The sequence below is a fragment of the Dysidea avara genome, chromosome 9, assembly GCF_963678975.1.
Source record: "Dysidea avara chromosome 9, odDysAvar1.4, whole genome shotgun sequence".
NCBI classification, from domain to species: Eukaryota; Metazoa; Porifera; class Demospongiae; order Dictyoceratida; family Dysideidae; genus Dysidea; species Dysidea avara.
Genome location: NC_089280.1, coordinates 16904983 through 16926571, shown reverse-complemented (window position 1 = coordinate 16926571; position 21589 = coordinate 16904983). Strand labels below are relative to the sequence as shown.

The following is a 21589-nucleotide window of genomic DNA, read 5'->3' as shown; positions in this document are numbered from 1 at the left end:
CACTTGACGACCCCAAATACGTGGGCAAACAAAACTGTGGTTTTCTCTGAAGTGGGATCCATTAGCTACGTAATTAGCTACGTACCACCGAATAGAGTTTAATTCATTTATCAAATTCGCCGGTATTCTACTGAGCCTAGTATCTACGTCGCACTTTCAGCACCAGCCATTAGTAAGTCATACAGTACTTGTTGAAACTTACACTTTAGTATGTATACACTATAAAGTGTCTATCATTCAATTCATAAGAGAAGCTACATTTGATATGATATCCTGCGCTTTAGCAAACTAAGTGCAAACGAATTTCACTATGATGTTGAGGCTAAGTAGCTGTCATTTGGTGTGGTTAATGTGACCCCTCTTGCCACATGACTGTTATGTGTTTCTAGATTATGGGTGGTCTGCATGTAATACAGAGTGGGTGAGCAGATTACTATTTCAACACTGGTTGTATGTACATGGTGTACAGAAAGAGAGCTTGCATAGTTAGGTATAAGAACTCTGCCGGGATGACAATCTTAAGATTTTATGAAAGTAGCTCACTGCATGAGTAGTCATAGATCATGTTCATGTTACAAAATGTTTGAGTCAAGAAGTTTGCGGACTTTTGTTCATAGCAAAAATGCCAGCTGGAACAGGCATATCCAATACATTTCGATTGAAAAACCATTTAAATTAAATTAATTTTTGTGTACAGCCTATCTCAAGTCTGTTTAGTAACTTTCTGGGTGTGATACGTGTATACGTGTAGAGCAACTCTCTATGCAGAAGGAGTCCAATTTATGGCACATCAAAATGGCCTAAATTGACCTGGTGTAGCAAATTTCCCCATACATTTTGTATTGAGCGTTTCACGGGTATGTAATAAAAGGTGTAATAACCCACAACACGTGATAGATACCTCAGATTCCGGACCAGATTTGGAAAGAGCAGTGAATAGCAATTAAAATGAGCTATAGCAAAGGTAAATCAGGAAATTTAAGTACGTCATTTTTTAAGGTTGAAAATCACTTTTTCTATGGCACATTGAATGGCGGATATACACTCTGAAGCTATTTTGATGTCTTAACACCCATTAACTTTCACTACATTAGTGTTGCAATGAAACAAAAGCATTGTGAATTAGTTCTGCAGGTTAGTTTGTGAAAATAACAGTATTCCGTTATTAAGCACAATGATGTCCGTTCCATGTAGCAAACTTCTTCATATACGTCCATGTAGTTACGTCCTCCTTTTACATAGCACAATAACTATACTCATGTTTTCGACTTTTCCAGTTAAGTACTGGATGATGGCATCACTCTATAGGGAAGGCATTAGATGGTACAGGACTTGTCTAGTATTGCATCAATTTAATTTGTTGAAGTTTCTGCCTTGTGAGTATACCTACTTATGACCTTGATTCTGGTGTCTTCAAGTGAGCTGGTACATTCAAGCTTTCCAGCCCTGCAGTGCTAGCTAGTGGTCTAACCCAGGGACAAAATGTATAATAACCAGGACATATGTTGTAATGTGTTTTAAGTTTGTTTATAATACCAATCTGAAGAAAGACATACCTACTTTTGAAATGATCTGAAACAATACCCAAATGACTTGCATCCAAATTTAATCCTAGCATGCACACATCCAATTTTAATTCTGCCACACATCACTTTAATTATTAAGTGTACCTGTGCCACTTGTGGCTCTGTGTACTACACACAATCTTCAAAACAGCTGGATTATTACTGCTAACAAATGAACTGTGTTTCATAAACTTTTTGAATCTTCTATGTCTCAAGCTTATCGTGGTCAAAAATAAATCTATTGTCTGGTCCTCCTACTTACTAGCTACGTATATTAACTGTTTTGATAATATAGTTAGTTTCATATTCTGTCAACAGTAGGTTGCTGTCTAAATGTCTATACTGAGCCACCACAGGTGTGTATATTCCATTATAGAATTCGTTGGTCGCATCCCATTAATAATGGACTAGTGGGTGACAGTAATCAGTAATACAATCACATAGTGGGCGACTGATCAATTGTGTGGTTGTCCTCAAATAACATTAGTCAGTAGAGAGTAGGGTTGGGCGGTACTGGTATTTTCTACTTGCGATTATTGCACTGAGGTGATCATGCGATAATTGCAAATATTGCCATGTCCACTATAAGATACTATGTGTCATAAATAAGACATTATTGTGGGTCTATAGTATTCAACTCTGATATGCAATGGCAGCACAAGTTGCTGTCAGACCTTCAGTGCTTCTGGGTACAGCTTTCTAATGTTTGTGTCAATCCTGTGGTCACTGCAAAGCACTAATAACACAATTTCTCTCTTAGCAATTATGCAGAAAATGCGATAATATTGCACAAACTGTATTGTGGTATTTTCAAAAAAGCTGCGGTACTCAGTATTGCACATCATAATATTGCATTCAGGCGATAATATTGAAATATTGCCCAACCCTAGTAGAGAGTTGTGTGTAAATGCTATAACTACATACGTGCATACTTTACAGCTATCACTATATTGCTAGTGTTATATAAGAAAAGTATTAGAACAGCAATAGAATCAGAAATATGTATAATAGTCGGGCTTGATAATAGACAGGTGTGACAACTAACACTTGCATCTTCTTGTGTAGTCAAGTTTATAGTGAACGTGTGGCTATATGGGACGTCTCTTTGTTCTAAACTTAATTACAAAATGCTATGGTTACATTAAATCCACAATATTGTTTTTGAGGAAATGGTCACACATCATGTACGTATTTGGTGGTGAGTACATCTAGTCTATAACTGACCATGATCACCACTTCTTGTAATAACACTAACCCACAGCAAAGTATTGACCTAGGCCAATAGAAGCTCTATTACAATACTTTTAATAATATTATTACACAGCATAGTAGGTACATGGGAAGATAATCTAGATTGTATGAAATTAAAAGTAGTGAAACCTCATTATAGCGGCCACCTCCACTAGGTCCCCAAACACAGCTAAGGTGTACTTCATGCCTTAATAATGAGGCCACCTCATTTATTGAGTATTTTTGATCCCATAGGTGGCCCTATTAATGAGGTTTCACTGCTTGACAACCTGACAGTGTAACTAGGCATAATAATGTTGCCCAAGTATTGTGAAGACAATCCTCTACATTTTGACTGGTCTGGTCTGTTTCTTAGTAAAGCAATTTGTGGTAAATGAATAACCTAGTGACACTTTAACTGTAATAATAGAATTCCATTACAGTATGTACTGAATACCAAGAAGTTATGAAATGGATACTAACAAACTATGAAATAACACCAAATCACTTTATTGTTTTTCTTATTACTTGTGTATACCTTACTCTGACATAATGGTGTATTCCCCTGCTCTATACAGAACCACCTCATGTCATGATCAGAGCAGCCAAATCGGAACATTGAAGGAATTATTAGGGGTGATGATAGAAGACATAATACAATGTAATACACACATACTTCAAATTATCTCATTACATAACTTAGTGGCAATTCTCATTGTAATTGATTATGTTTTTGATTTACTTTTATTGTTGTGGGGTCCCCTCACATCATTCCTCAATGTCACATATCATAGCATGTGGTAGGTATAGCCTCTACCTTTTATGGCAGCTGTTTATGCGTAATATAATTAAATAAACATCTAGTAAACCCAATTCATAATGAAAATAAAACTAAATATATAGCTACATCTAACATTTAAATCTAAGCACATTTATAACTATAAGGTCTCTACAATATTATCCACATGCCTTTGAGTTAAGTGGTATGGAGGATTGGTTTCTCTTGTCAACATTTCCAGTACACAGGATAGTTCTTAGAATTGGCTTTTGATGTGTGTAGGGTTGCAGCTCCTGGTGAAGTGCCAGCTGTGCTTGTTTTAAATTCCTTCGTCTAATAATATAACAGCCTAACCATAGTTAGCATGCAATCATAAATTACTTACCTTTTCTTTTCTTTGGCATTGCGTAACATCTTAGCATGGGAAACAGATCTGTGAAACTTTAGTCTAGGAAGGTAACCAGAAGCATCATATGAATATTCATCATCTTTAACAAATGGGTTTTCTACTCTCTTAATATCCACAGCATAAGCATCCACTTCCAATGACCCTACAGTAGTGGGAGCTTGGGCTTTGTGTAATTTTCTTTTCTTATTGCCTTTTAACAGATCCAAGCCACTACAACCATTCAACGAGTCATAACCTATAAAGAACAAACCACATGTAATACTATAGGTATCAGTACTTCCCTATGTAGTATGTTTTCTTATGATCACATTGAAGCTAATATGTGACCTATAGTCTGGGAAAACTAATCTTATTGCCTATAGAGAAATGCCACCGGTTTTAAATATTTAATGTGTTATAGCAATGGTTGAAGCTATGTGCACCAAATTTTTACTTGTTTTATACCAATTCTGCCTTACATTCTAGAGCAAAGTAGCCAACAGCTAAGTTTCCTTCCAATTTAGATAGTGTTTAACTCAAGGTTGGCTGTATCAGATGAGCTCCAATAGGGGTTGTGGGAGGAGGTAGGGCAAGAAGTTGTTTACAAAATGAAGAGGAACACATAGGGATGAATTAGACTAAATTATGAAGGGCATTCAAGTATCAAAACTGGCTAAAATAAAAGGAAATTTGCAGCGCAGGACTTTATTCAACACCACAGAGCTGTATAGCCATCCCCCAGGTTGGCCAGAGCTCCATTAAGCCTCCAGACTGCTCATACAGTTTGCCATTGGGCTTGGGAAAAGCAGACCACTCAAGCCTCACTGATTTTGATTGTGAAATTTGATAGTACAGTGAAGCACACGGTAGCATGATAGCTCTTGTGCACATATCGTGTATTTTGTAGTCCCAGTACAGCTAGGCTAATCATCAGTTAACACCAGTGGTTAAAACAAACAAAACCTGTGCACATACTGCATATTCATATCTCTCTGCTGTATGTGATATGTAGGAGATGATGGCTTAGGTATACTCCATTGAATAGTATAGTAAATGTGAACTATTATCTCCTACTAATCACGTGCTTCAAAAGAAGAAACATTATACCTTAAAGGTATAGCTATCCCTGTATGTTTTTCACTACTTGTTATTATATTAAATAGCCAACTTTAAAATTTTACTAATTTTGATACAGTCACATTATGCCAAGGATGATTTACTGACAATTATAAAAGAATAATAGTAAATTTGACGCAGCTCTAAAGCAGACCCATATAGAACTCCTCTGCCTGGTGGTAGCTGATACTGCTGATTATTTTAATTAAGTTCATTCATGCATAATGCTACCAGCTACTACAGAGGTTTTGAGGTTGCTTGATACAACTATGTCGCGCATGTGAGGTAACTAGCCAATGAAATTTAAGCAGCATATTTAAATTTTACAAAGAATAAATTTCATTGGCTATATTTGTTGCACATGCGTAATACGATCGTGCCAAAATTTATCAAGCAACCTCAAAACCTCTGTATAAGGTGATAGAGTGGGTAGCATTGGAATCTGATTGGCATGCAATGCAGGGATTTATTCATATTGACTCATGGTGACAAAATATGCAAATAGTTTGTTAACATAGTAACGAAAGAGATTTATTCATGATTAGCATTATGATTATAGAATCATTTTAGTAAATATTGCAGGTCTAAATGCCATGCATGGTGGGTGGCTAGCCACCCCATCCCCCCCTCTGGATCAGTGCCTGAGATTGCATATTCCCATGAAACATATTGACCAGAAACCAGCCTCACAAACCTTCACAGGGCCTTGGCAGGTACAATCAAGCTTACAGGGTGACCCAAAATGCTTTTAAAAAGCTGCCACAATTTTTTTTTTTAAGTTAGTGGATTTTCTGCTGACTGACTAACTAATGCCTTCAGACAAGCACAGTTCAATTATCGCTAAGGCTATGGACTTGATTTTTCACTTTCAGATGTTATTTTAGCCTGGTAGATGCCTTAGGCATGTCACAGTACATGTAAAGCATATATCATGTACTTACTTTTGTCTTTGTGTCCCATTCTTTTCACTAACAGTGCAAGGTGTAATTTGCACATCACGGCTTTGCTTGTTAATAGAAATCGTTCATAATTTTTATACCACACCTCCAACAGTTGAAGTAAGCAGGTTAGTTGTAGGCTAGCTATGTATCCTTCTCCATGTGCAGGGATGTGTAACAAGCTGAACATGTATAGTTGAAAACAGCTACATTGTTTATTAGTAATTAGAATGAAGGAACATTTTGTTGTACAATTATAGCCTCATATGTCTTCCTCTGATGTGGCATAGCGCTGTCACCATGTGATACGCTTGACATAATATTTGTTATGATGTGTGTAATATGTTGTCATGACGTGATACGTGCTACAATGTGACCTGTGTAATGTGCTGTTACGATTTAACATGTTTGATGTATTATGTGTTGCAACATAATGTGCTATTATGATGCAATGTGTTTGATGCAATTCGTGTTATACATGATATGTGTAATGTACTGTTTGACGCAAATGTGTTCCAAGTTATAACCTGAGCACTACAATGTGCTTTACAGAGCAATACAGAGACATGAGCACTACAACATGTAATAAAGCAGAATGTCTCAGTTATGCAGTACCAATGCCTCAACCAGCTGCCTAATTTCTCCCCAAATTGTTTGTTTTGTGTTAGTTCATTATATATGGTCTGTAAATGTCTATAGTCTGTGGATGTTTTGTTATCAGTGCATGTCATAATGTTATAGAGGAAAGTTTGATGGAAGGGTGGTATGTGTAGATACACGTGCTATAACATTTTGTTAAATGTTTTGTAAGCAATTGCAAGGAGGTCATTGCACAGCACGTTAACGATAATATACCATATACTATTACTTTTCATTTAAATGACAAAACCTCCTTCACCATGAAAAGCAATTGGCTGAGCAGTATAACTGAAACTTCGCAACAATTTAATACTTGTGGATGGATTCTTCAGAGGTTGCATTTGCTGTCATTGCTAACAGGTCCTCTGTGGGTTGTCATAATAGTGTGGTGCTTGGGTGGCTTAGTTCCTAGCTGAAATTCACTGTAATCCTTCTGGTCTCTATTCACCTATATCTCATTGGATAATAGTCCCTGACCTGAAATTATTTATTAGGCTTATAAATAATTTATTAAATATTGGAAACTATCACACAACCACTCTCTTCCACCACATCTGACACCAGTTATTTCAAAGAATGTGATAATTTCTATTAACACTAGGGCCATCTGGTTTAGTGACCTCTCAGAGGTGTAGCCACAATATAACTAGACTAACATCGTGGGGTGAGCCTAAGTGGGTTGAGTTGCTTATAATTTTGTGTGTGATTCATGATTAACTGTAGCTAACTATGTGATGTTGTGTTTTGGTATTTTGTAGGTGGAGAAAAATGAGCAGATCTGAGCAAAGTTGTGCAACTGAAAAGGATAACTTGCTAGTTAAGGGCAAAAATGTGTATATTTCTGAGTGGAAAGGCAAGAGAAGAGGTGATGAGGTTGTACAAACTGAAACATCAGCTGTTGGTTCAATCGTAGAACAGCTGTTTTCATTGTCGACATTAATTTACACGATTGAAGATGATACAATTTGAACTGTATTGCAAGTTTCTGCCAGTGATTGATGTGCTAATACATGCACAAGTTTGTCTTGTTGATTGCATGCCTATACTATGTAATTAATCACACAATTACATTTAATGATTTAAATGTCAATAGCTGATTAATTATGTTGTTATAATTCAGGAACACAAAATAAATAATGATGTGAATAGCTATAAGAGTATAATTATAGCTACAGACATTGCCAATGAAATGATGAAAATCGTATCCAAGGATGATGTCAATTCATCAATGCTCTTGGGCTGGCAGGATGATGATGTCAATCCATCCAATCTAACAACATAGCTACAGTAATAATCTGATGATCAGAATAGAAAGATCGCTAACAAGAGCCAAAATCGTATCCGTGATGTCAGTTCATCAATGCTCTTGGGTTGGTAGGGTGATGGTGTTGATTGACATCACCAGTCAGAGTGGCAGAATGATGGTATTGCTCAATGTTATTGGGTGGCAGGGTGATCGACTGTGTTGATTGACCAGAGTGTAATTTTACTGGGGTGGTAGACCCTATAAGGTGACTCTAACTTAATTGGGAATTCTCTGACAAACTCTTTATTGGACCACCCTCTCAGCCTGCTTGAAGCATGGCATCTCTGCAGCCCGTTTAGTTATGTCCTTTTCTCTTACTTCCCTTTGTTCTGCTGTTTCTGTTGATCTTCTAGATCTATCACGGTCATCTATAAGCTGCTCTTTATTCATGATTGTCACAATCAGAGTGGAGATTGCCAACAAGCCCTTATAAGGATCATCAGTAAATGACACTGATTATTGTTTGTGTTATCAACAATGTACATACATACCCTTATATGGATCATCACTGATTTTTATCGTAGTTTTTTTGTGCATGAATCTAAGTCCTGCTAGTGTGGGGCTCGCCCAAATTAAGTCATGATGTCATAAGAGCTGCAACCTCATAACACTAAAATTAAAATTTAGTGTGCCTTTACAAGATTCCCATCAATGACACACGTACTAATAACAGTATAATATGTACATGACATATTAAGATTGCCTGTAGTTTCAACTACAACTACAAAACCTCATACTACCCCACCCATTTTGTCTGCTACAAAGTATAATAACCACAGTTAAGGTAGTATAGGGGCTTGTAAGAGTGAATACATAAAGCATGATATGGCTTCTGACATGGTAATTATTAATATTGACCAGAAACCAGCCTCACAATACCTTCATGTTGCCTTGGCAGTATTGGTTAGGCCCAAAAGTGCTTTCAGTGTGACCCAAATATGCTTCCAATAAGCTGCTTAAAATTTTAAAAAATTTGTTTTGTGTCTAAGAAAGTACTTAAACAAGAGAGAATCACCTGGAGGGAAAATTAAATACCTATCATCTACACACAGGTGAGTTTCAACTACGTAAAAGTGATTTTCATGATGCCCTCTGCCTGTGATATGGTTGGATGCCTACTGCCAGCTTCGTGCACGCGTGCGCGCGTGTGTGTGGTGTCTCTTTACTGTTGAGCATGCCTTAAGTTGTCCTCGGGGAGGATTCTTATTTGTCCACCATAATGAAATTCGTGATTCTATCGCTCATTTGCTAAAGGAGATTTGTCATGATGTTTCTGTTGAGCCTGCATGGTCTTCAGCCATTGACTGGGGAAGCCTGTCTTACCGTAGTGCCATTGTAGATGATGGTGCTCACTTGGGTACTGGTTTTTGGGATGTTTCACATCAATGTGCTTTCTTTGATGTACGTGTGTTCAATCCCTATACCCCATCTTATCAGTACCAGTGTCGACTTGTTATCACCACAATGAGCAACAGAAGAGGAGGGCTTATGACCAGTGGGTTTGTGATGTGGAGATGGGATGTTTCTCACCACTTGTCTTTTCAGGTGCTGGTGGCTGTGGACCAACTGCTGATGTTAAGAAGTTGGCTTCATACATTGCCACCCGCCACAGTCACATGCTTTGCTGGCTTCAATGCCATATAGGATTTTCCTTAATGGCTCGGCTGCTGTGTGGTTGCTGCTCCTCCCCTGGATACCTAATCTGCCTATGCACGAGGGGCATCTCCATCCTTAGTGTGGACATTTTATAGTCATTTTTGTCTTTGTTTGCTTGTAATATAGTATATTTGTATTGATCACAGAACAGACAACTTAAAAAAAAAAATTGATACCTATATTAATGATACCTATATATATATATACACTTTAGCCATGCTGATACATTGCTAATTAGCTATATATACTTGTTTTGTTGGACTATTCTAATGGTTTCTGTCCTTTTATAGGTTTTAACCATCAGAGAAGGATTTTAGACTAACTGCTTCCTCTTGCAAGTTTGTGTTATAACACGAAGGCAAGTTGCAACATTTCAATGGAGGAGATCACAAATCACCCAAAAAGGCCAAGACCAACAGTATACCAGGTACTACAGTGCTGTAAACAACTAAAACATACAGCCTCAAGGTTTATAGATCCTTATAACTGTCATGAAGCCTGAAACACATCTGACTGATGAACTAGACCATGTACTACGCAATTCTCTGAATATGCCCTTGTTCACCCTTGTAATGAAGTGGCTAAAGCAGCCAGTTAGTCTTCAAGAATGTTAAAAAACAAAGACCAGTTAAAAGATTTGTAGTTTTACTTGTTGTTGTATTAATATTTATGTATTATTAAACTGGTTATGGTTATACCTCACGTTCCATTCACACAATTGATCTGAAACTTAGTGGGCGTGTACATTATTACACACTGAATTGCATCATCTATGGCAGGACAGGGTAGAGTTTTCAGATGCAGTGATATTAGCAACTGGTCAATAATTTATATATGGAAAATATACGTGTGGTCCGGTGGTACTTTGCAGAGTCTTCTCAGTAGTATACTGCCGAGTGCTAAAACGAATGGGTCCATAACAATGGGACCATGATCCCTTTATAGCTGAAAGACAGCCAAGGCAGATGGCTGAAAACTGGGATCTTCCTTCACCGATTAGGAGTTTAAGGAGACAATCAGTTGCTTATGTTACCACTTTGTAGACAATGTCGGCCATGTCCTTACATTAAATACTAGTGTATCGTATTATTATAATTATTTATACATTTCAATCATCCATTGCTGCGTATATACTTACTGAATGCAACCATTCCGGTTATTCATGCATGTGTATGCTTCAAATACTACACAACTTTATAGTATATAGCTATGATTATAATATACACACTCAGATATAACACTTTCCAATTTTGGACAGTTGTACACACATTATGCATATCTAACAGATGTGCTTATCCAAATAATTACTATTATTACTATTACTAATACGTGCACCCATACACAGCCATTGTAGTCTAGTCAGAGTGCTGTTTATATCAATGCACTGTATATAACCAGTTTAACCTAAACATTGCCTCCTACAACCACACTAAGTTTATGAATGGTGATTATGCACCATTATATCAGCACATACAAAGTTGATCCGTCATACCATGCAACAATTATTACTACCTTATAACAAGTCCTGTAATAGAGCAGCAAAGCAGAACCTCCTAAGAATTTCACCACACCAGTTAACGGGGTCTGTATAGCCACATTCTGGCATGCAAACAATCCATGACACTAATTTCTTGGAACTCAGAACTTCAGTGGCTGTGCCTCAAGTAAACAACACCAACTAGTCAGCTAAAACTTGCTCAGCACTCCCATGGCAAGACTATACTCACTATTGACAAGAAAGTCTGTAGTTCTGAATAACAAATCCACTAAACTAAACTACTTATACGGTATGTTTACTGAGTCTATGACAGTTTTAATTGCTATCAACTAGCTAGTTCATGTATTTCTACCTCACATGTGTCAGCATTATCTAATTCGTTCTTACCAGGTTCATTGGGTCTTGTTCTCTTTCCTTCTGCAGCTTTGACAATGAGCAACAAATTTCCTTCTCCTCGACTGTTGCTCATAGCTACTAACTGCGGATACTGATGCGGCAGGTAACGGGTAAAAGCTCTTGATATATATATAATCTAATGTCGACGTTCACAATGCCATAGATTATTGACAATGCAGACTCGCCACAAGACTAACTCATTACGTATAGCTAGTCGTATCGTAAATTTGTATGAACGCATGGCTATTATTAGCATTGGCATGTGGCCGTCGAAGCGACGACGTAATTTGCTCAAATACGTGGGCAACACCATGCAACGAAACTGCAGTTTTTCTCTGAAAAGGGGTTCCAAGCCACCGTACCCGAGACCGAACCGAATATAAGTTATCCAACTGAGTTCATTTCACAAACTCAGCTCGTCTTAGCCACGAAGCGAGCTATAGCCTTTGTCTTCAATCAACACTGCATCAACTCAATTCCGTTTCGGCACGGCAGCGTCCGTTGTTATAGTAAGTCATACCATAGATTATCGAGAGATAATCTATGGTCATACATGTAGTCAAGTATATATAGTCTCGCGTAGCTTCCCGCGGCCCCCACACAAAAGAAAAAAGGAGGCCTGCTGAGTGGCTACGCGAGACTAGCCATCAGTAATTCAGAGGGGTAGATTTGATCCGCTATGACATCTTAGCCGCCTCTAGCTAGCTGGTGGCGGAACCCGGATACCCCAAAACCAGGACATTGTCATCAGTGCAGTTCCGGGGTGTACATACATTTTGACCCCTGAAAAATGACACTTCACGTAAAGGACATTGTCCCAAGGTGTCCAGAATAGAGGGGTTTATTTTAATGGAAAAATCAGTTACAGTATTAATTAGCTAACTAGCCTCTCGTTATGTCCATATCCAATTTCGCCCAAAACATATCAAGGGGGTGCCGTGACACACAGGCACTCACTGTAGGTAGATCTGCAACCACAGTCAAAGGTCAAGGCTACCAAATTCGTGCCAAGTCAACAGTCAAGGGTAAAAATTCCAACCCACCATCGAAAAGTACTGAAATATAGTTGCTAACAAAGATTGAAAAAGGCTCTTAGTCACAGGTCAACGGCAGAGCGAAATTTCAGCGAGTCAAGACTTTGACTGCAGTCGCAGGTCTATACCTACGACACGTACCTATGTGACACTCCCTTGCATATCCAGTTTGTTATTATTTATTTGATCCACTGTAAAGTAAAAAAAATTCTGTATGAGTGATTTGGTAATAAAAGTTTAGCACAATAAAGACCTTAAATGACCTTCATTCTTGCTGTGTGACTGTTAGGTGTGTCAATGGGAGGTTATGGGTGGTGCACACATGATTCACAACTGGGCAAGCAACTGTTATGCCCAGATAGCAAGTCAATTAACACTGGGTGTACGTAGTTTACGGAAACTGCCATGTATGAACATGGTTATAACCTACAGAAGTTCAATTGTTGCCTGCACTTGATGCATGTATATGTGGTGAGTGCTGGAGTCAACTGTATTTTGTAGCTAGCAAGGTTGAAAGTCACTGAGTAACCATTACAAAATAATTTTAGAGCTATCCATGTGAAATTCTTGTATATATAGCACAGTAAAGCTATATACTTGAATTTTCATTTATGTAGGTATATAATGTGAGGGGTAGTGACGCATACACACAAGGAAATACTTATTTAAATAGATACAATGAATTACAGTTCCATATATACCATCATAACTTCAACTAAATGTGTTTACTAAAATACTCCTTTGTCTTGGTCTTGTTGTGGTCAAAAATGAAATTTAATCGTCTGACCCAAATTATTTTGTAAACCTCCTACTTGCTCCACTAATTGTTATGGTTCTTTTCATATTTGTCAAGGGTGGGTATTGCTGTCTAAATGTCTATAATGCTTAATACCTGGTAATATATCTTAAAAGCCTGTCTTTCTCGGAATCTCAGTAATATAATGTGAACCACCATAGATATGTGTATACCACTCTGGAATTAACTACTTGGGTTGGTAATGTCCCAGTAATGATGGAGTAGTGGGTGACAAGTTGTTCTGACATTTATTTTGTTAACTATGAAATGTGTAGTAATAGCTTTAGCGCAATTGATCAGTTGCCTACTATGTAATGATTACATTATAGGATCAAAACAATTACACTAGCTGAAAAATGTATATGTGTGACTACTGACCAGAACATGCCCCTTGTGTGAGTCAAGTCTACTGCTGCCGACTACATGGGTACATGGGATTTTTCTCTTTGTTATGATGTAATTGCAAAGTGCTTTGGTTTCATTAAATCCACCAATCGTTGTTTTTGATAACCTTTGAGGAAATGGTCACATAACATGTACATATTTGGTGATGTGGACATCTAGTCTATAACTGACCACAATTGCTCACACAACTCTGGTGAAATGTTGTAGTGACTCTGTTGGGGAAATGACCTGCTTCTTGTAATAATATATACACATCAACATTCTACTCCCACAGCAAAGTGTCTGCCAAGGAAGATCTACTACAATTATAAAATATTTTAGAGTATATGCTAGATAGTATATAGAATTAAAATTAACCTATATGATAATCTGACAGTGCTACAACTAGGCCTGGCTACCAAGCAATGATAAATATTGTGAAGTAGCTAGGCAGTTGTCTTACCTGCTATTGGTATTTTGTTATTACAGTTAAACTGTCATTACATTATTCATCTACCACAAATTGCTTTACTGAGGAAAAGACCAGGCCTGTAAAAATGAGCAAAGCAACTCAATACCAAGAAGCTATATAATGGACAATAACAAACTAGTTCCAAGAATCTTCAGCTTAGAATGAATTTTTATCACTTATCATACTCTGATATAGAGCTGTGACTTGGACAAAGAGTCCATAACTGATTCTTGACTTGACTCTATAACCGATTGATTAACCGATTTACTGATTTTGACTTCATGCTGTTTGCCATACAAGTTTGTATATTGATAATCCCCAGACATACTGTTTGCAATAAAAAAAAGAAGTAATTTTACAATGTAAAATACCCTCGATGATGCCTAATGAACCAATAATCTTGTGATCCAACCGATTAATTGGTTATTGTCCACATAGCCTGATAATTAATTATCCTCAACAATAACTGATTATCCAATTGATTCACAACTCTATAAGTCTGATACAGTGAGGTACTCAACCCAGTGCACTATTTGCACAACCCATGATCTAGATTTTCAGAACAACCTCTCAAACCATTGAGGGAGATATCTATAGTGACAGGCTACATCTTTCATCCTTTTAAAGTAAATAGCTATACTTTGTTAAAGTTCTCTTACCTAGCTATTGCCTAAGCTAAATTATTAATGATAAGCACTTCAAATTACTTCATTACAGAACTCAGTGACAATTCTTACTTTAATAATTTTGATTTATCTTTGTTGTTGTGGGGTCCCTCAAGTCATTCTTCAATGTCACATTTCTTATCATGAGTGGTGGGTATCAGGGGCGGATCTAGGATTTATAAAAGGGGGGGCTAACTCAAGGTACTAATCTGTTGGGTAGAAGTGTGCAAAGCACACTTCCCAGCATGCTTTGCATGCTGGAACTGGGGGCATGCCCCCCCCAGGAAATTTTTGAAAAATAGATGCTAAAATACTGCAATTTGGAAACATTTCCACATAAAATTCATAATATTTTCTGCCTGTAGATATTTCATATACTGCCTTTAGATTATAGGTATGGCTTTCTAAAGCATTTTGCTAATCAAAATGTTTGGGTAGGTACAGACAACCAAGTACATGATGCACCCCTCTCACAATTGCACAACACCGAATAGGTGCATGTTAGAATAATATAATGTTGCATGTGGAAAATTTTGAAATTTGAACAATACAAGATTGAATCTGAGCATTTTCAATGAAAAATTGTGTACCTGAATTAAGTATTGCCATATATATTAACTACACAAGTGGATGAATGAAGCCCTTTAAACAGACCAATGCACTTCATTGCATATATGTATAGGTGCAGGCAGATTTGGAAAAATTCCTTAACAGAACCAACTACATGTTTCCAGTGAATGTTCTATTAGAGTAGTTAGCTGACTGCTCTATTAGAGTATCTCGATCTTGTACACCTCCAATGCTGATCCGGGTCCTTGTTACATAAACTTTAGCATAAATCCACTGATAATACCTTGGAAAGATGTTTATAAGGTGGTTTTATGAGTATTTGTATTATTAGTGATCATATAATTATGCTAAGACAAAATTTCATTATAATACTCAGCATATTGATCACGTAAAGCCTAAGTATGAAGGGGGGGGCTTCAGCCCCCAAAGCCCCCCCCCCTGGATCCGCCCCTGGGTATAGCCTTTTGGGAGGATTTCCCAAGGGGGGGCTAAGCCAGAGGCATCTATAGTGCCAGCTAAAAAAATGTGGCAACTGGTTGATACAACTACACTGTAGTAAGTAGTAAGCGCACTCAGGAGTATGCTTTATGTAGGACATCTGAGAGCATGCCCTCACTGGAAAAGTTTGCAAATTTAGCTTTTTGAGATCAAATTTGGCGATAATATTGACTGAATCTTATAAGTGTTGTGAGCCACTTTAGCTAAGTGAAATAATTATTTTCTAACAGTGGTAACTAACTTTCACATAGACACAGCATATATGCTGCAGTGTGGTTTGTTGAAGTTCAAGGGGTCTACGAGTTGTTCTTAATAGTTTAATGATGAATGTTCTATTAGAGTTCTATTAGAGTATTTCAATGTTCAGCAGCTTTTAAGCAGTTTTACCCCTTTGATCCCCTATTGTTGATTTCTAGAAGAGATTAGCTGTTCTCTTCTTGCTCTCCATAATTTTATTGCCTGTGTATGCTTTAGGTACAACTGCACTTGCACTGTAGCCTCTATCTTTCTAGCTAGCACATAGTAAATTTATGTTGACTGTTTATGTGCAATATCATCTGCCATCAAGCTACCATCTAGTAAGCCCAATTTGTAATGATAATACAATCCACGCAAAAACAGCCAAGCTATATATTAAAAAAGAGTGTGGCCTTCAGGGTGAAAAAGTTGTGAAATCAAAGGTGGCGGCCATGAAATGGCTGCAATGATGTGGATAATAAATTTTAAAATGGCTTTGTGCATTGACATGATAACATTTATGATCAACATTATTGCAGCCATTTCATGGCCGCCACCTTTGATTTCACTTTTTTGACCCAGGCTTTTTGAACGCTGCACCCTTTTTATATAGCTTGGCTGTTTTTGCATGTATTTCACTTCTTTTTGCAGATATATTGTCATATTTCCTCATATATTCCAGCTTCTCAATTTGGTTTTATGAAAGGTACTGGTGTTCAGGACTGTGGAACTGCAAAAAGTTGTAATATACGTATATGTAGTCCCTCTATTTACAGTATGTAGTCCCTGTATTTACAGTATGTAGTCCCTGTATTTACAGTGTTTGCAATAGTGTTTTATAGCAAAGTAAATTCCTTCCAAGTTAGGTATACTATTTGTCCATTAAGAGCAGTGACTGTTCTATTAGACTATCTCGATTTTTCATGCAAAATGTGATAAGTTGTAGTTGCTCAATTTTTACAAAGCAAATCCTGCATCTTTTATGCTAGAATACAGTTTACAGCCTGTTGTCACAAGTTTTATTAGTGTAGCACTTATTATGATGATGGCACAAGTAGGTCTTAATAGTAGTGTAGTAAGTGTACTACCTGCCAATCTGTACCAAAATTGCTATAATATCAGCTTTGATTCGATGGAATACTAGAGAAGTCGTAATAGTACTTTTGTTTGATTACTTTTCTAATGCTCAAATAGAGAGCACATTTTTTTTGAGAATTTCTAATAGAACACACATAAAATGTTTTAGATCGAACAATATAGATTTTCCATTGGTAGATCTATGAAATTATGAACTTTCACTATTTTGAGTAGATTTTAGCTAGAATTTTCAGTTATAAAGTAGAAATTAAGTGAGGTTATAGCAGTGGCTCAGTGGTTAAGGATTTGGGTGTTCAGTATGGAAGTTCCTGGTTCAAACACTGCTAAGTTTTTTCGACATTTTCTTGCACCTTTTTTACCCCATGGTGACAGTTCTATTAGAGTATTTTGACCCCGCAATTTACAGTTGTTTGGTTTTTCTCTTGTAACTCTAGCATATCGAGTATCAGAAAATTACATGAGAGAATGAGTATAAAAGTTTCAAAGCGAAGCTATAAATTAATCATTATCGAATTCAGTTAATGTACTTACAATGATTCTAACAGCTCTAGTCTTTTTGTAAGCAAGTGTTTCTTTTCTCTTAATGCAGCTAAACAGATTTTGTTTTCTTCAGCAACACTTTTCAGTTTCTAAGGAATTATATGCAACATAGCACATAGCACACACAAGGAAATACCTCAAATTATGGTTGGTTCTGCCTGGTCTAGTTTGGGGTATAGAAAAATTCCCGTTTTTGAACAAAAACACCTGGTCTCAAATGAATGCCTAGTGCAGTCATAATTTCTAACAATTCCATGTGGTATCATAAATGATGAAGTGAAAAATGTCCTACAGACTTCATTTTAAGCTTGAAATATGCTGAGGAGATAGGTTAGGACTCCTTTTATAACATCTTAACGTAGAATTTAATGTGGTGGATGGGTGGAATATAAATAATTACTTACCTTACATGTCCATCACTTTGTAACACAACTTTTCTGTATATTGTACTACAGAGAGCAGTTTCCAGGAGATAAAGAAAGACAGCAGTGATGTTAGTTACGAAAATGATGAAACTTCTCTACAACAATCATTGGAGTGTGACTCTATGATAGATGTTACAGAAGATGACTCCAGTGAGCAATATGATGAACAAGACCAGCCAGAAGAATACGAGGATAAGAATAATATGACCAGCACAAGTAACACAGGTAAATGTTACATAGTATGACAGGTTTTGTAATGTGAGGTTTTTTCCATTCTGTTATGATAATATGTCTCCTTGTTTAGAATATGTTACCATTGATGGTAGTCAGTTTCACTTTTTGCAAATCCATTATTCACTTCTCCACTCTACTACGCTACCGCAGCACAATTGGCTGCTTTACAGGCTCAGTCCATTCAACTGGCTCAGCTACAAACATTTACAAACCCTATATGGCTGCCACCATTTGTCTGGCCCAATCTAAACAGTTTATATTCCACTGTTACTGGAAATCAAGTGAATGGAACTAATAGTTTATATGAAAAACAACACTTACAGGTATTGAATGGAGTCAATGGACATGTAAGGAAAGAAGTTGGGTCAGAAAGTTACTGTTCAGCTGTTAAATGTAGTGTTGTGAAAACTACAGGAAATGTTGAAAAGAGAAACCCATTACCTAATTAAAAGGCAATTTTTCATGTGTAAAGTTTTTGTAGTTTTAAAAGTGCGCAGATTTATCAAGACACACGGTAGTGTGTTGTGCTGCCAAGAAAGCCAGCATGCCACACTGTGGGTATATTTACAGGAAGAAAGAATATCTTATTTTCACGCATGCATAGCTCCATGGCCCGTTCTCCAAATCACACCATTTTTGCATTATAGTTGTCTGCCAGGTAGGGCTGGGGGATAGTATGAACATATCGGAATATCAGGATAGTATCACTATCGGTATCGCCTATCGTTAGAAAAATTACTATCGGACAGTAATTAACATGTAAAAATATGTAGATATTATTGCAAAATGCTTTAAAAAAATAATATTTGGGAGCAAAAATTAGTCTAAAAAGACTGTTTTGTCTCTTTGTGAAAACATATCCATAGGTAACATACCTACTTGCATATCTCTTGAAGGTGATAAGTAGAAAATAGGTGAATTTTCACTATCGTTGTGCTTTCATCTATCGTGAACAGTGTCTTACTATCGTTCGGACATTGAAAAATCCACTATCGCCCAGCCCTACTGCCAGGTAGGGTAGGCAGCATAGAAAGTTTGATTAAATTTGCCCAGCCATTTGTGAGATATAGACATTCAAATTTTTGAATTTTTCTTTTTAAGCTGTAGGGGGTTTTAAAGAGTGGTTGTACTTTGTGGACCACGGTTAAAACCAAATAGGGTTGTCCAGATTATTTGGGTCACATTTTGTCCTGGTTGATCAAGTGAGTCTCATCTGCTTTATAGAATATCCGGGTCTGACCTGGATCATATTACATGTGATAATAATTTGTGACCTGCTGAGCAATAACCCGACTAGTCTGTTTGCGTTCACCTGAGCCCTGGTTTCTTGTTAATAACTCTTGTTACATGGGCCAGCTGCCCAAACATTTAGTAGTGCTGTGAAACCCTTAAACAGCAGAACTAGTAGTAAAAAAGTGCTTTGGTACGGGCAAGAACAAGTGAGTTATGAGGCTTTTAAAATATCCCATACATTTAGTATGGACAATTCAGGCACGCAAACATGTTTGCAACATGAAAACATGCTTGTTCCAGTACAAACCATTGGGAGTGAATACATGTTCACCTCTTTGATATTACTATATTTGGCAGGGACTCAGGTGAATGCGTACTGACTATAGTTTGAATTTTTAAAATATTAAATTGCATTGAAGGGTAAAAAATGCATGCTATGTACTATGCATGTTTTAATCACTTCAGTAAACATTGAAAAAAGACTTGAATTGATTGAACTTATACATCATCAGATCTGCCTGTGATCTTGTTTCATTTCTGTAACGTGAGTTATGTGTGTTTGTTTGCAGCAAAATACAACTTTATTGTCGCCATTTGTAAGCTTGGATAATCTTCTTGCTTGAAAGGATGGGTGGATATAGGCCAAACACTGTACCTTGATGAATTCCCCAGTTCATGGTGAACACAATGAGACAAGACCCAACTCCATAGCCTGTTGCACTTGTGACATAATTATGTGAGCACCTGTAATTTATTGTCAGTATAGTCACTGTGCAAATCAATTTTTTTGCTCTTCTTGTTGTCTATTATTATAATTCCAAGAGTAATCACCAGATAAGGCTGAAACTTGAACGGCCCATTGGTTTTTCCCTCCAGATAACAAAGAAGTCATTAAAAGAAGCTTGAGAAAAATGCGAACTGGTCAGGTTTTTGCTCAGCAGGTCACAATTAACAAGCTTAATTGTACTAATGGAAATGCAATTGTATATACTTGAGAAACTTGGGAGCCATGCCCACTTATCAGGATGGTGTGTTGCAGTCTACAGGTATGCATAGAACCACACACCCACATATTGGAATTGTGTGCTGCTGTCTGTATACATGCCAATTATCAGGAGGAATGTGTGTCGCTGTGGAGCCACACCTATTCATTGGGTTGCTGTCCATAGGCCTATATTATGTTTAGCCACACCCACTTATCGATGCTTGGTAGCTATTCATTCACTATTTCCTCTTGTAGATAATCCTTATTACAGTGAAGTAACCTCTATAATCTATGCTATAAGTGCAGGTGTCTCTCACTAGCAGAGGTTGGGTTTGCAATGTCGCGCTAAAACTATTTTGCTTATTATCTAAACTATAAGGAAAAAATTTAAAGTAATAGTTAGATAGCTATGAGGATCTTTGTGATTTTAAAAACCTGAAGCAAAGCTGAGGTTTTCTAAAGCCACGAAGATCTGAGTGGGTGGTCTCTAACTGACTTAACCTAATATATAGTACTACTGTACTGTATGATGACAAAAGTTACAGTGTAGCTCTTGATGCATGCATCTGTTTTAATGAACGTCTGGGTCAGATCTGAGTCCCAATTTGAGTCAGTGTGTCAGCTGGGTCAGCAGTACTGATCTGGTTTCAGCTCTGCTGTGGACTACTAGGTATTTATTGCCTTTCAACACAGACAACATTATGGATATTCACAAGAATTGATCGTTACTTTGCAGATGAACACCATCTACAAATAAACACAGACACATATGATGATGATGATAGGTGCACAAACTTTAGTTATAATAATACAGCTTACTCATTATTATAGTTCAAGTATAGTGGTATTATCTATTTGTACCACACTGTGGTTAAAGACAACTAGCAACCTTCTTTAAAGCATGGTAA

The 21589-nt window shown here is 37.1% G+C and overlaps 1 protein-coding gene and 2 long non-coding RNA genes across 3 annotated transcripts; 2 read left to right on the top strand and 1 right to left on the bottom strand.

Annotated features, from left to right (window-relative positions):
• The first annotated feature begins 19 nt into the window (after positions 1-19).
• LOC136266962 (uncharacterized) lies at positions 20-3574 on the top strand. The gene is made up of 2 exons (XR_010706406.1): positions 20-172; positions 3374-3574. It is a non-coding gene; the product is annotated as an uncharacterized lncRNA (long non-coding RNA).
• An 80-nt stretch (positions 3575-3654) lies between these two features.
• On the bottom strand, positions 3655-11711 carry LOC136266960 (uncharacterized). The gene is made up of 3 exons (XM_066062012.1): positions 11502-11711; positions 3959-4217; positions 3655-3906 (listed from the first exon to the last, which is right to left on the bottom strand). The coding sequence occupies exons 1-3, from the start codon at positions 11581-11583 to the stop codon at positions 3753-3755; spliced, it is 495 nt and encodes a 164-aa protein (XP_065918084.1). The 5' UTR covers positions 11584-11711; the 3' UTR covers positions 3655-3752.
• Positions 11712-11965: 254 nt separating this feature from the next.
• LOC136267168 (uncharacterized) lies at positions 11966-18925 on the top strand. Its single transcript, XR_010706548.1, has 3 exons — positions 11966-12019; positions 18260-18454; positions 18534-18925. It is a non-coding gene; the product is annotated as an uncharacterized lncRNA (long non-coding RNA).
• The last annotated feature ends 2664 nt before the right edge of the window (positions 18926-21589 follow it).

Bases quoted from the DNA above. Each gene is read 5' to 3' on its own strand.
- LOC136266960 (XM_066062012.1), bottom strand. From the start codon at position 11,583: ATGAGCAACAGTCGAGGAGAAGGAAATTTGTTGCTCATTGTCAAAGCT. The intron at 4,218-11,501 runs GTAAGAACGAAT...TGTTCTTTATAG, and splicing joins AACAAGACCCAATGAACCTG to GTTATGACTCGTTGAATGGT. The intron at 3,907-3,958 runs GTAAGTAATTTA...TTATATTATTAG, and splicing joins AATGCCAAAGAAAAGAAAAG to ACGAAGGAATTTAAAACAAG.